Source organism: Hippocampus guttulatus, chromosome 1 (assembly GCF_054856545.1).
Source record: "Hippocampus guttulatus isolate MCC_2025c chromosome 1, RoL_Hgut_1.0, whole genome shotgun sequence".
Lineage (NCBI taxonomy): Eukaryota > Metazoa > Chordata > Actinopteri > Syngnathiformes > Syngnathidae > Hippocampus > Hippocampus guttulatus.
The window spans coordinates 24454029-24469523 of NC_141261.1; the positions used below are offsets into that span (position 1 = coordinate 24454029).

Consider the following 15495-nt stretch of genomic DNA (forward strand, 5'->3'; position numbering starts at 1 on the left):
CCGACCTGCCTTCATCAATCCTTACATGCCACCTTTCAGTGTCTTCCTTCTTTCTTCCCTACCTACCTACCTACCTTCATTCTATTGTCCCTCCCTGCCTTTTCTCTGTACAATACTTCCATACTCCTATCCTGCCTTCCTCCCGCTTTTCCTTCCTTCTGTCTGAAGTAAATTTCTGAATAACATCTTTCTTCCTTCCTTCCACTCACCCTCACTCGCTCTTCGTCCCTCCGTCCTTCCTTCTCTCAATCTCCTTTCTTCCTTCCTCCCTTCTTGCCTTTCTATTCCTCCTTTCCTGAAATAAAGTAATGTAATACATGTATACCTACTTGGGAACCAGTGTATATACAACACATCTATCTTCCAAAAAGTCCAGGTTGATGGATACGACTGTATTTAGAGGAAGATGCTCTCCAACGTGACACATGAAGCTCGCGGCGAGATGATCGTTGAGTGTATGGAAACTAAACATCAGCGTAATGACTTTCACTATCTTGGCCTGAGTAGAACGCCTCTTTGGGAAGGGGTGGGAGGGATCTCATCGTCGTGGCTTCGCAGCGTGCGTGGGCCATCGTGCTACTCGTTGACGCTTGCCGGGAGGATTGTTTGGGTAGCAAAAAGTGGCTCTGACTTCTTGGACATCCTGCCAACATGTCTGGGGATGAAGAAAAACCCGAGCAGACGGTCGCCGATGACTTGGTGGTGACCAAGTATAAGATGGGAGCCGAGATCGCTAACCGTGAGTCGTTTGGATAGTTGAACGTGACAGCAGCTGCCGAATGTTAGCTATCAGATGCATGCAGCTAGCTAGTCGCCACCTCTGTGTGGCAGCTGCTACTGTGCCTTTCATGAGCCGCAACAAATGCGCCAAGCTCCAAGCACCCCGAACCGGATCAAAGTTCGGTTGATTTCGCCAGAGCTTTTCTTGTAACGTAACGTGACGAGTCGTTTGTCGCCATACAGCTGTATCATTAGCAATAGCTAGCTCGCAAGCTAAACGGCTGAGTAATGCAAGCTAAGTGGTGCTAACCGTTAACGTTGACCGTATATCCAAATACGTGCATGTGTAGTCTTCAAAAGAGACACTATATAACATGTTGTTTATAGCTAACATTGTAGAGGCCTGTTTATAAGACTCTGGTGATGAGTGAAGAGGCAATGACCATTCATTTGAGCTAATTGGTGTGTTTAAACTGGGTCAAATCAGGTCCTACATTGCACAAACTCAGGAAAAAAAGATAAACCTGATAGGATACGCTCTCATTAAATGTGTGAAGCTCAGACACGATGCCTTTAATTGGAATAGATGTGTTAATGGAGTTGCCGTTAAGTCGCCGTCTGTTTTAATACTATGCTTAGCCCTTAAATTGAATAGACAACCATAATGCATCTAAACAGACGTCTGCTCGATTTGCACTCCAAATGCACAGGTACAATTACAACTTATAATAGTGTAGCTATCCCATTACAGTTTCATCAACTCTTATCTGAAAAGGGATATGCTGTTATGAACATGATGTTATGATTAGTAAATTATGTTTTGGTTCTAATGACACAGGAATTCAGAGAAGAATATAATCGCAGAGAATTGCCAGTCTTTATGAAATGTTTTAGAATTAGATTCTTTATTCTCATCAGAGCACACTTGTCTGTCATAATAATAACCGTGTTGAGCGTAAGAGGGCATATCCCAAAGCACTGAGACACCATTCAAATGTCAAAATGGGTTTGTTCACATTTAACTGTTTTCTACTGTCCAACTAGCCAATCCAATTAATTGTCAAACCTTTTTGTCAATCTTGCAGAGGCCCTCAAGATGGTGGTTGAGGCAGCTCTGGCTGGCGTTTCGGTGCTCAGCCTGTGTGAAAAGGGAGATGACTTTATCATGAAAGAAAGTGGGAAAATCTTCAAGAAGGAGAAAGAGATGAAGAAAGGTAGGCTTTTCTGCTTTTCGGGATGTACTTGTATTGAGTTGTCATCAAATTCAAACATTTCACCCCGTCTCCCAGGTATCGCCTTTCCGACATGTGTGTCGGTTAATAACTGCGTGTGCCATCACTCGCCGCTTAAGAGTGACCCCGATGTTGTACTTAAGGACGGGGATCTCGTCAAAGTGTAAGCTGCTGAAGGGTCGAAACAACGTGCTACAGGGATGTTAGAATTCAAAATAAGATTTTGCTCATGCTTTCCTGTTTTGTATACCCGTTTAGTGATCTTGGCGTGCACGTGGATGGCTTTATCTCCAACGTGGCCCACAGCTTTGTTGTTGGTGTGACCAAGGTAAAAAAAAAAAGTTCATTTGCTTCCACTTACACTGTTTAATTTGCATACATTCACTTTTACTGTCTCTCTGCAGGAAAAGCCCCTCACAGGCCGCAAGGCTGATGTGATGATGGCAGCTCATCTGTGCGCTGAGGCTGCACTGCGTCTTGTCAAGCCCGGAAACCAGGTGATATTGTTATACCATCACATCTGATATGATCGACAGTCACGTGGCTTCCTCTTTGGTCTAATCACTCTCATACCTCCCTCTCAGAACACACAGGTCACAGAGGCATGGAACAAGATTGCAAAGTCATTCAAGTGCTCGCCAATCGAAGGTGAGTGACTTGTCTGCGCTCTGAAGTGTACGTGCATTTGGTGCACCTAATTTGACATTGTTGTTCATAGGCCTGCTGTCCCATCAGTTGAAACAACACGTCATAGATGGAGAGAAAACTATCATCCAGAACCCAACGGACCAGCAAAGGTGCGTTCACTGAACATGAAGTTATGCCGTGTTTCCACCAAGCAATACTCGCCAGAGTATGGTTTGGACCATGATTTACCTGTTGTTTTGCTATATATACAGTATATCTCTATACTACACAAATAGTTGGGGTGAGAAGGCATGTCAAGGCCCGTGCTTGGGTTTTTGGGCGACAGTTTGGTACATTTTTGGTGTTTTGTGCAAAAAGAGAACAGCTCTTTTCGTGCTCAAAAGTGTATTTTTGTAAGTCATTTTGATGGCAAACCCAAATTTTGACAATGGACTGAACCTCTCTCCTTTGTGAAAACAGGTGTGAGCGTGCCCCCCCTGCCGCTCCCCTGCGCGCATTCCACCAGTGGATGACTTTGTGTGTACTTGTAGGAAGGACCATGAAAAGGCTGAGTTTGAGGTGCATGAAGTGTATGCAGTGGATGTGCTCATCAGCACTGGAGAGGGGAAGGTGAGACAACCAAAATGTTGAAGTGTTTCTCAGGGTTTTTTTTTTTAACCAGCAGTTCTTAAGGCAACTTTATGTGTGTGAATAAAACAAAACAATAAAATGCTTTGTGTTGCAAATCAGGCAAAAGATGGTGGCCTGAGGACCACCGTTTACAAACGAGACCCCGACAAGGTGTACGGATTAAAGATGAAAACCTCTCGCACGTTCTTCAGTGAAATGGAGAGACGGTTCGATAAAATGGCTTTCACTCTGAGGTATTTTTATTTACATTTTCTGTCCAATAAGGTGTACAGAGTTGCCCATGGTGTGGCTGTTTGACTTCTTTCAACTCCAATTTAACCACAGGGGTCAATTCCCATCAAATGTATTCCTGACTGAATTCATAACCATTTTAAAACATGTTACCCGTACATGCTGTTTTAAGTCAATTAATCAAAAACTTTATTTAACTAGGAAATAAATACACATAGAGACAAAGACTCAAGGGTGATCTGGCAAAGAAGGTAGGGCACAATTCGTCAGTAACAAACAGTAAAAAAAAAAAAGTATACTTATCTCTTGAAATGTTATGTACTTTTTTCTGTTTTTAATAAACATGTTTTTTTAAATATCTTGAATTTGTAAAAATATGTATTTTTATTTTTCACTAATGAAGGGTTCGGTGAATGTGGATATTAACTGGTTGGGTTCAGTACTTCTAAGAAGGTTAAGAACCACTGATCTATAGTAATGGTTTTCACCTCCATTTTTGGAACATGCTTGTAACTCAAAACAATTGCATCTCAAATCATCTTTAGCCACTGAAATCAATGGAAATGCTTCTAATCCGTTCCAGTCTACCTAAAGACCCAACAACAGCACCTAACAAAAATGTAATATTACTCTGTTATTGTGCTTTAATAGCCAAGTTTGATGTTTTGACGACAAAGTTAGAGCAGGCTCCAATGCCTTGGAGACATCAGGAGGAGGGATAGTGAGCGTGTTGGTAGGAGGATGATGAAGATGGCGCCTGGCAGACAAGAGCTCGAGGAAGACCAAGTCGAAGGTTGATAGAGGGCAGTTTGAGTCCGAGAGGAGCATGCAGAAGAAAAGCATAGATGGAAATGGATCACGCACACACTGTGCGAGTGGGCCACCAGGTGGCAGCATAATACAGTCATGCAGACCCAAACGAAAAAGAACCGCGTCATTCTCGATTTGACAGGTGATAAACAATGTCTGTAATGGTACATTGCCGGTTCATTTTAATATACTTTTATTTGTTTTAAAATCTTAAATTGGTCTGGCCCCAGCCATCTTGCATCTTTGAGCTTTTATTTTCCGTTGCCCGTCCCTCCCTCTGGAAAGCATTAAATGTTAAACAAGCCCCCTCACTGTCCATTTTATTCAAACTTGTCTTAAAACGTGTTTTTAAACTTTTATATTAATTATTTTTTGCTGCATGTCCGCCCATCTGCATCCTATAGCCCATTGATTTTGTACCCTCTGATTTTTCGCTCTCCTTTACTGCCTCAGGGCGTTTGAGGACGAGGGTAAAGCCAGGCTGGGTGTGGTAGAGTGCACCAAGCATGAGTTGCTGCAACCATTCAACGTTCTCCAGGAGAAGGAGGGTGAGCCGCCGTCTTCCTTGCCCAAGTGTGCCGTGCACAGTTGAGCTAAGGTGTCTTTTGTGTGCAGGTGAATTTGTAGCTCAGTTCAAGTTCACTGTGCTGCTCATGGCCAACGGACCACTGCGAATCACAAACAGCCTCTATGAACCCGAAATGTACAAGTCGGAGAATGAGGTGGAGGATGCAGAGTTGAAGGTGAGAAAAGTGTTTGAGTAATGGGACGCCACATCTTCTGACAGAGAAAATAAAGTGAGATGAATGCACCCTCGCACATCTGACTTTGCATTTTTTTTCAAAGCCATTAACTGTTGTTGTACCTTGTCTGAACACTTGTGAGGTTATCAAAGTCATTTTAATCTTTTATTTTTTAATTAGACTTTGCTTCAAAGCTCAACCAGTCGTAAGACGCAGAAGAAAAAGAAAAAGAAGGTTAGTTTTCCCATTTAGGTATTTTGTTGCATTTGATTGGTGCACCTCTCATTTTGATCTAAGTACATTAACCTGCCCTTTCATTAAGGCCTCAAAGACTGTGGAGAATGCGACAGGACAGTCGACGGAGACGGAAGCTGCAGAATAAATCTGCCCATTGAGCAATTTGTGACGCAACCAAAGAACAGACGTCATATTCGCTTCTGCCCCAGCTGTCTGAGGCCCTTGTGGCAAGGTGACACCTCTGAAATCCAACAGATGTCAATCTGTGATGAGGCTGCTCTTAAATTTCTTAATTTGACCACACGCTGTCCTGACAAATCCTGAGTAAATCTTACTGTCCTTGAGAGACAATTTGTGTCTGCAACAGTGGGCGAAACTCATCCAGAGCAAATTGTCACAGGAATATTTAGCCATTTGACCTCAAGTCTCATCCCCCCTTTGCCACATAAGATGTCGTCAAATAAAATGAGTTTCAGATGCCAAGTTGATGAAGAATGCTAACCTCAATGACCTGAAGCGTGTCCAAGAAACGGAACTTCAATTTGTGTGTTCATAATATTGTTGGAATCCTAAATCCTGATGCAGCTACTATCACCCGAGTTATAGTTCTGACACCAACAATAATAAGCCTAATATTGTGCTGCTATTTATACTCTTCAAGGCATCAAGAATACTTGGTGGGCAATATCGATCTCAAGCATAACAAGGAGGATCAATTGAACAGATGAGGAAAAATCTTTTTTTCTTAACTGTGCATGTTCCAACCTGTTACAGGTTATGCATTCAGTCTTGTGCCTCCATCAGGTCTGACAGTCTGTGTTTACATAAGAAGTCCAGATATGGATGCTTTTGTAAAAACAAACCACTATCTCAGAGACTATTTTTGGAATCATTAAAAAGCCATCTGACATCAATTGTTTTTGGTTTGTTTTGGACTTTGTGGGGGCATCATTTTTAACGGCATAAATCACAAGAGCACAGGCATTTTAAAAATATAAAGTTTGGTCATAACTGATGTTAATTTTAAATACACGTCTGCATTGCTATTCTAGTATTAATAGGTACAGGAATATATCAGGTTGTTTTTTGGAGGGAGGAGGGGGTTCCATTTTTGGGCTATTCTGCATGCAATGGGGCACAAACTCATACATTACAATTTTGAAAACTGTTTCAACAGTTGTGCACATGGAAGTTAGATTGCAATTTAAATGCTACTAAATGACTAATCTCGATCTATTCTGCAATGTGATTGAGACTTATTATCTGTTACAAGTCTTCATCCATTTTCTGATCCGCTTATCCTCACAAGGGTCGCAGGGCATGCTGGAGCTTATACCGGCTGTCTTCGGGCAACAGACAGGGGACACCCTGAACTGGTTGCCAGCCAATATGCGGGGCACACATAGACAAACATCCATTCGCACTCACGCGTGTAGGGAGAATTGAGTGTTCCATTAACCTGCCATGCATGTTTTTGGATGTGGTTGGAAACCAGCGTACCCAGAGAACGGGTTCAGGGAGAACATGCAAAGTCCACACAGGAAGGTCGGCAGCGGAATCAAAACCTGCACCTCTGCACTGTGAGGCTGACACCCTAACTTGTCGACCACCGGGCAGCCCCTGGTGCAACCCATTTTCCTATTTAGAAGTTATGTAACAATTTGACACTGTTCTTTATGCAAATTTTATTTTAGCACTTAAAATATGTTTATGATCACGGGCGTGGATTGTTACCCAAATGTAACACATATTATGATTGTCACTTAATTGCTGAATAACAACCAAGGACACGAACGTCTAAAAATAACCAGGACGCGTATGCTGCTTACCCACAGTTGCGATCACTGAAGTCCTTTGAGGTGTAATTGAAACATAATTTCTGAAGAAGGGTACTGTACTCCCAAGTAGTGTCAACACAGCCAGACATGTGACCGGAAATGCGCTGGCGGCCATCATGCGTTGCCACTAGCTAAAGTGTGCTTGAAAAATACGATTTCGACTGATTTATGCACTGCCTTTTCACGTTTTTTTCTGTCTCCACAACGAAAATGCCACAGTGTGTGGCGTACGATTGTAACAATAAGTCGGGAAGAGGCGCTACATGCACATTTCACCGGTGAGAATGCGATTATAAACACTTCTTTTTCGATTTTAGTTTAATTCAGATATGGTCACATAGCATCTTACTGTAAGGGAAGACAGACGTGTGTCAGTATAAGTACGGTGATTGTGCATAGAAAGAGCAAAATGTGCGAATAGTGGAGGGAATAATCATAATAGCCGTCGCTCTCAAAACGGGAACGCCGAGTACGGTCCCGTAAACTCGCTAATTAGTACAGTATTCCTAAGAACGTGTGCGAGAATATTCTTCCTGTGTATCTATGTATGATTCGTCATTTTTTTTCCTTTTTATATTTTATTGAACATGTACCACAGTTTTTTTTAACATCCATAGGTGGGAACATCTGTGTGTTTAACCACCCACCCGAATTGCATCTTGGGATACATCCGTAGCCAAACTTAAACAAGTCTCCAAATACTGTAATGCATCCTTGGTTTTAGCAATCTTAACAAGAACCGTGCGTTCATGCTTGAACCACAAAAACGGACAGGAACGCAATTTAACAAACGGCTGGCAAGCAGAGAGAGTGCGAAGTAAGGAAAAAAAAAAGACTAATGATACAAAAGCCAAAATGAAGGAAAATTGCACCCAACAGGTCAGAACAAAAAGAATAGCGATTGTTGTAAAATAAAATGCTCCAAAATATCGCAATGTCAAAGGAATAACTTGGGAACAAATACGAGAGAAAAAGAGGAACAGGGAAATTGAAACAGAAGTAGAAACTCAATCATGCAATCAAATGGAACACTAGGAGATTTAAAGTTACTTTGAATATTGTATCTATAAATAATTATACGTAGTAATCACTGACATTTGTTAAATAATCATTTCAGTATCGCAAGTAGTGATGAAAAGATCTAACTTGATGTTTAAAAAAATAAAGGGGTGTTTTGTTTAGTTAAAAGTATGTAAGCCAAGGCAGTAATCATTGATAGAGCATTAGGTGGGGGTGATGCACTATTTCAAGTTTGTCAGCCGCCGTTTATCAAACACAACAAAGAAGATGAGGAACAACGCTTTGCATGTCTACATGGTCTGTTCAAGGGTCCGTCTAAATTTAGGAATTTTTCTGAACAGATTCCCTAAAGATGAAACCCTGTGCAGAGAATGGGTCCAGGCACTGAGGAGGAAGAATTTCACAGCCACGCCCGGTGTCACATTAATATGTAGTGACCATTTCCTGGAAGTCGACTTTGACCGAAGTGGCCAGACCACTCGACTCAAGCAAGGTGTCATACCTAGTGTCTTTAAATTTCCTCCATGTCTCCAAAAGGTCGGTGTACACGATTTATCCAGTACCGGTCAAAAAAATATTGTGTGTGCATTGGGGTCATTTTGCAAGCAGGAATGATAGCGTTGTTTGCAAAGGAAGTCTGTTTCTCCAAGAAAAATAATCATATTCGGTTTTGCCATTTTCGGTCGACTCAAGCTTGTACATTCTACTGGGTCATAATTTAGATGAATACAAATAAGCCATTTTAAAAACTGACTCCTTAGTCGGCATGTGTTTAATAGACTTATTTCGGCAACCCAGGCGTTACTGTGGAAATTCAGAATGACCCCTAAATTTCAATTCAACTCTTGAACTTAAATTTGCATTGAAGTGGCAAACAGGAAGCAGAATGACAATTGGAATTCAAATACCGGTAAATTCCATCCATTACCTGAACCGTTTTATCTTCACATGGGTCGCCTATCACAAGCAGACTTTGGGCAGTAGGCGGCTACACCCTCAACTGGTTTCCAGCCACTCGCAGGGCAGACAAACAAACATTCGCACTCACAATCACACCTGTATTGAACAACATAGCTTTTGTTTTCTGAGTTTGGTCATGTGACATTCGCGAGCTGATCTGTGATTGGTCATTACATGGGCAACTATGATGTCGTTTTCATCAAGTGGCAAAATGTGTGCGCCCTGAGATGGACAAAAACAGGTGATTTTACTGCTTAAATATATATTCCACAAACTTAAGATCAATCACAATGCCATGTTTAGACTAGTGGGGCAGCACAAAACCGATTATTTTAAAGAAAATGTTGGGCTGACTTGTCCTTTAAAGCTCCCCATGATGTTCTTCCTGAGCTTCACTGCTCAATTCATTGATCAGCTTATGAACTGAAAATCATTCGGGAACCTAGTTCTACTTGCATCTAAATTATATGGCCATACCAACTTCCTCTGCACCCGTAGAGAAAATATTTCGTGTTGCAGGCAAGATATTCCGACCATGACGATGCTGCCTCAATTACAAAACAACAAGCAACATGCAACAACTTCGCCCTGGAAAGTACTTTAGTAAAGGATTATGACATACGCATTGTTTCAATTTATTACTTCAAATATATTGCACAACTTTCCAACATTAAGAATAGTTCTACTGAATGCACTTGCGTTTGAAAGAGAAATCTATGTTAAAAGTCTCATTCGCCTTGATTGGTGATAAGTGAGTTTCTCTGAATTGCATCGCATTCAATTCCACTTCCTGGAATTCTAATTCAATTTAACAGCTTTTATGGTGGAGTCTATTCAAATTTAAATCCATCCACTGAATTGAATTTTGAATTTTGCACAGCCCTTTGGGTCACCCAAGTGGCATTTTGACACACATTCAACATGCCCTTGAATGTATTTGAAGGCTAATCAACAGAAGTTCCACAAAGCCATTTTTCCAGGCTTATTGAATTCACCTGAGATTTTTGAGAAGCATTCGTTTTCTCATAGAAATTCATATGACATTTCAATCTGCATATAAGTTGTCACTTTTTTTTGAACAGAAACTGAAGGAACGGAAACCAGCGACCGACAGACACGAATCATCTCAACCAGCCTCCACATTTGCATCAGAGTCCCCAATAAACCCGTGTGCAGCAGATCACAACTACTGCCTTGACCCCAACCCACGAAAGGTCAAGCAGAAGCTTGACATCGCGGGGGAAACGATCAAAAGCCTGCGAAAAAAACTAAAGGTTTCTCATCAGAAAACGCGACGTTTGAGGAAGAAGGTGGAGAGCTTAACAACTATTTTGAAAGAGCTGAAGAATAAGGGAAAGGTTTCAGACAGTAGTACCCAGATTCCTGCTACAACCTTTCTGGAGTCATTCGCCCTCTCCTTAATCGAGTGAACTGATTGCTAACTCATGACCACGACACAACTCAAGGCAGCATGACTTGGATTCTTGATTTTCCCGACAAAAACTTCAACATCAAAACCTAACCACTCTAAATCACAATTTACGCTACTGGGATAATACAGCCTGAATGGTCGATGCAGCCTTTGTGAGGCTGTCATTACTCCATTCAGTGATCCTGGTGTAAAACACGCAGTGACAACAGTGTCCAGCCAAAACTCAAGACAGGTAAACATACAATAGTCAAAGTGAATGTCGGAGATGTTGTTAACTTTGAGTCTCAAATCTTGCATGCTGTTTGTGTCTTTTTGCCGGGTTCCTAGAAATGATAATCCGTGTATCCAGATGTACAGTATTCATTTTTGATTACACTTGCTCAACAAGTCAGTCCTCAGCCCATGTCTGTGTCCATCCACCAGATTTGTGGCATGCATGGCACAAAAAAAAAGTTTAAAAAGAAAAAGGGGGGTTGGGGGTTGCCTTCACAAACCCAATTGTTTATCACTGCTGGTTGCTTTCAGTCTAATAAGGTGTGAGAAGTAACTACATTAACATTTCTTTCAAAAACAATATATCAAAATATTGATTGATTTTTGAAATGTAAACAATGATCTATCAAGTCATAGAATTAAGTTGGAGTTAGTCAAGTCTCGTGGATGGCAATTTAAGTTGGGTTTTCAGAAGATTTTGCCAAGCAGGTAGCGAAATTGGGCGGCATGGTGGTCAACTGGAAAGCACGTCTGCCTCCCAGTGCAGAGGTTCAGGGTTTGATTGTGGCTCTGGCCCTCCTGAGTGGAATTTGCATGTTGCTTTTTTTTCGAGTACTACGGTTTCCTCCCCATAAACATGCATGGCAGGTTAATTGAACACTCTAAATTATCCCAAGGTGTGGTTGTGAGCATCAATGGTTGTTCGTCTGTGTGCCCTGCGATTGGCTGGCAACCAGTTCAGAGTGTATCCCGCCTACTGCCCGAAGACAGCTGGGATAGGCTCCAGCACGCCCACAACCCTTGTGAGAATTAGAAAATTGATGGATGGGTGGCAAGTCATAAAACTAGCATTTTTTAAATCAACTGGAGTCGAAGTCGTGTGACTGGAGCCCCCCATCTCTGATTGTTACAGTCTTAATGGTTACACTTTTTTTTCTGGATGCAGTGGGGGACAATTTAAACTGCTGCACACGAGAGACTCAGATTGTAATTTACACTGCAGTTAAATTCTTAATCTGGATCTGATGTGGATTTGTTTTTGAATCGGTTTTTTTTTCATTGTTATGAACATTTTAATATAGCACTTTAAATGTTTTTGCATTGCAACCTAAACCTAACATTTATATTATACTGTAATTAATAGCGCTAAATTGATGATAAACATCAGTTCATGTCATACACATTGCAATCCGTGTACAATATTCGTCTCTGTTGCGTTATAATATAATTAATAAAACCGACGTTATGAGAAATGGACTAATTTTCCCAGGTTGCACCTCTCCTCACTGACGTTCGCTTCTTCATGACGCGTGTTTATGACGTCAGTCCCGAGACAGCCTTTTCGTGGTTGGTATGTACTGTCAAATGTTACCGCCAGAATCCGAGGTCATCTGTTTTCTCTGAATATAATTTAACTAATCATTTACTTGTATCCGACTCTTTTCAGCCGGACCCATTCGCTATGCGAGCCAAGGTATGCGTTTTTATTCTCCACCTCTATAATAAAACCACTTTCGATGTGGCGCTAACGTTTGTTAGCTAGCTAGTTATCAAAATGAGTGTACAACGGAATATATCGCGAGAAATCGAAACCGGTTATTCTATTTCATTGCGATTTAATAGGAATCCCTCTTGACTGTAATATATGGCCAACTTTACGTTTACAAATGTTTTCTTCTTGCACAGTGGAGAAAGAAGCGCATGCGCAGGTGAGCAATTGCAGTCAGGTATGGTTCGTCACCAGTTTTCCTCAGGTCGCCCCATAATTAATCCTTGATATTACCTATTAGACTGAAGCGCAAAAGGAGAAAGATGAGGCAGAGGTCCAAGTAAGCTGTCCCGTGGAATGCTGTGTGCACATTTGGGTTGCCGGTTTCCTGGAGGACGGGTGGATGGAGAATACAGCAGGAGTCCCTGTTGTGGGAGTCTTGACACCAATCAGCATGTCCTCGGTGGTTGGACTGTGTTAGCGCCTACAACTTGATGGACTTTTCCTATGGAGTTTCCTGGACTCGTGTTTAGTCTCTCAATTTGGATTAATTGTTCAAACTTTTCTATGTTGATTAAAGGTTTGGGTGTAAAAACATTAGCATGTGTTTGTACTATATTTTGGTAGTACAGTACTTGCAGTGGTACTTAGAAAATGTCTTGGAGTGTGATCTACATACAGTACGTACACATACACCCGAACAAAACGGTGTTTCTGTTAAAGACCAGCAATGGAAATAGGGCGTCGGGCACACTGACAACGATGTTTTGGAAATTAGGCATTGCTGTTTTTATGATTCAACAAATGTATTTGAAGGGGGAAAATTGCCTAAACATTTTTTGACGATTCGAGGCAATCACTGTTGATTTCCGCCAGACTTTCACCTCATTCCACAGATGCTTTTAAGAATTTAAATCCGGATTCAAAGTAGTCTGATGCAGCCTCTGACCAGTGCATTAAATCAAGCATTCCGACATTAAAAATAAAACATTTGGTAGCACATTTTTCCCTCAGAATTTGACAAAATGCACTTCGATGCTTAAATCGCCGAATGGCTCTAAAAAGCCAGGTAAGTTCACAACAAATTGAATATTGAATCTTCACAGCATTAGTCTTTCATGAGTCTTTACGGTGTTAAGTGTTTTGCTCCACTTTACATACGTGACTGATGAGTATTTGTCATTGAAGATACTAAAACTCTAGATGCGGTGGTGAGTGTATCGATTTAAAAACCAAAAAACAGGGCAATGGTTTTCTTGAGCTACTGCCAATGGGCTAAATTTAAGAGCGCTGGTTCCACCATCTCTGAGGGGTTTTCCACATGAGGTGTTTTTCTCATGCAATGTCCACCTGTTAAACAACATCCAGTGAGGCATTTTTTAGAGATGAAGGAGACTAATCGCAGCCTCTGACAGTAAAATATATCTGCCTGAGAATCGAGACCTTTCTCAAACCGTGCGATGGTGTGCAGCTTTATACAACGAGGCCAATGGTCACTTTCTAATAAAAAGAGCAAAAAAAATTCATGTGATCTACATCCCATGACTTGCATGCCAGTGGGAATGTCGCAACCTTTTGTCCAGAGCCGACTTGCAATGAATGTGTTTGTCTTTCATTTAATTTCTCCCCCCCCCCCCCCTTAAAAGAGGCATGCTCGCCACGATACCACCTCGCTGCCCTTTGTAAAATGATGCAAAAAATCTATCAGAACTAAAGAGTGATCAAAATCCGTGTGCAGCTTCTGCTTCATGTGTGTGCTCAGTTGTTTCTCAGCTGACAGGCAGTGTGACTTAACCCATGTGAGTAGTTGTGCTCGTCCAACTTTCACAAGCGGCCGTCACATTTGATTGACACAGCAAAAACCGGCTTCCAGTCTATGCTTGCTCTACAGTACTTCACAATTGTCAAAGTCAAGGCTCGGGGGCCAGATCTGGCCCTCTACATCATTTTATATGGCCCGCGGGAGCAAATCATGTCTGTCATCTATCATGATTCTTGCTGAAATCTGCACCGAAATGTCAAAGTGTTATGGGTAATAAATAATGAGATTTTCCACCGGCCCTCCGAAGGAAGCCGCAACTCCGAAGTGGCCCGCGACAAAAAAGGATTTTGACACCCCTGCTCTACTTTATAAACACACTTATTTAATTGGGGTCCCTTGTCACAACACAAGTTAATTCCAATTTGGGAGTGAATGATTTCTAATTGGGCTTGACTGGATAGCTAATCGCTATGTTGCATGCCCTCAACATATAACACTAATGTGACATGTTTTAATGTCATTTTAGTATCATCTTAATGCAGTGTGTTTTAATCCATGTGCAGAGATGGAATTGTACGCATTTGCAGTAGGCGGACCTTTTTCCCTCTAGTGTTGGAGTGCATGGTTTATTTTTCCTCAACTTACTTTGTATTTGTTTCTCCAAAACAAAGTTTGTGCGCTGTCTCTTGAACAGGCTATCCCCGTGCTGGTGTTTGCACGGGGACTCATCAAACTTTACACCCTCTGAGCAAATACGACTAATTAGCTGCATCCAGGCAACCGTTAAGAGACTCGAGGCTTCCCAGCGTCAAGTGAAGGTAGTCTATCCAACATCATACAACTGTTGCTATGCATCAGCAAGCCCTGATGTGATTTGCTGGCTTTTTTACGGGTTCCTAACCAACACGTTTAGTACAGTGACTGACCTGCCACAACAGCGAAACACCACTTGACACACCTCTATATTCAATGACCGTGGTGTAGAACTGGATTCCATCATAATAGCAACTGTGGCTAATATTTTATTTCCTATCATGTAACTCATTGAGGTAACCAAAATAGTGTCTCATGTTGCAGTGCAGCTCTTCACTGACTGTTTGTGTACTACAACCCAAATAATAGCATATTGAATATGCTCTCATTCTATTTAATACCTGCCTGCCAGTGACAGTCCACAATGTTCGTCGTGTATTGACTATCTACTAGTATTATTTCTAGGGTTACTTGAAAATGTCATGCAAAGTGGCTTGCGAAAGTATTCAGCCCCCTTTTTGACCTTTTGCCACATTTTGGGCTTCAAACATAAAGAGATATCAAGTTGGATTTTTTTTTCTGTGAAGAATCAACACCAAGTGGGACACAATCGTGAATGGAACAAAATTCAAACAATATTTTATACTTTTTTTTTTTTTTAGAAACGAAATGTGGGGCTTGCAAAATTTGTTTTGTAAACTGTCTTGTAAATGTCTCGTAAACTCGCTATATTGCAGCTCCTGCAGGCACTGTGGGCGTGTCCACTGAAAGTGCTGA

At 41.5% G+C, this 15495-nt stretch overlaps 2 protein-coding genes across 4 annotated transcripts; both read left to right on the forward strand.

The window, feature by feature from the left end:
* Positions 1 to 543: 543 nt before the first annotated feature.
* Positions 544 to 6165, forward strand: LOC147211093 (proliferation-associated protein 2G4-like). Its single transcript, XM_086121741.1, has 13 exons — positions 544 to 739; positions 1806 to 1934; positions 2010 to 2115; positions 2211 to 2280; positions 2357 to 2449; positions 2537 to 2600; positions 2671 to 2749; positions 3131 to 3209; positions 3330 to 3463; positions 4725 to 4819; positions 4887 to 5014; positions 5195 to 5248; positions 5337 to 6165. The coding sequence occupies exons 1-13, from the start codon at positions 652 to 654 to the stop codon at positions 5394 to 5396; spliced, it is 1179 nt and encodes a 392-aa protein (XP_085977867.1). The 5' UTR covers positions 544 to 651; the 3' UTR covers positions 5397 to 6165.
* Positions 6166 to 7204: 1039 nt separating this feature from the next.
* On the forward strand, positions 7205 to 12803 carry LOC147211094 (THAP domain-containing protein 2-like). 3 transcript variants are annotated; one of them, XM_086121762.1, is made up of 7 exons: positions 7205 to 7367; positions 8451 to 8646; positions 10152 to 10733; positions 11985 to 12065; positions 12162 to 12188; positions 12401 to 12423; positions 12505 to 12803. In XM_086121762.1, exons 1-3 carry the CDS (start codon positions 7258 to 7260, stop codon positions 10497 to 10499), a joined length of 654 nt encoding a protein of 217 aa, XP_085977888.1. In that variant the 5' UTR covers positions 7205 to 7257; the 3' UTR covers positions 10500 to 10733; positions 11985 to 12065; positions 12162 to 12188; positions 12401 to 12423; positions 12505 to 12803. The 3 variants fall into 3 exon arrangements, 2 of the variants coding, with proteins under 2 accessions (XP_085977888.1, XP_085977881.1); XM_086121755.1 differs by having other exon boundaries at positions 10152 to 12065; XR_015102015.1 differs by lacking the exons at positions 7205 to 7367; positions 10152 to 10733 and adding an exon at positions 7892 to 7906.
* The last annotated feature ends 2692 nt before the right edge of the window (positions 12804 to 15495 follow it).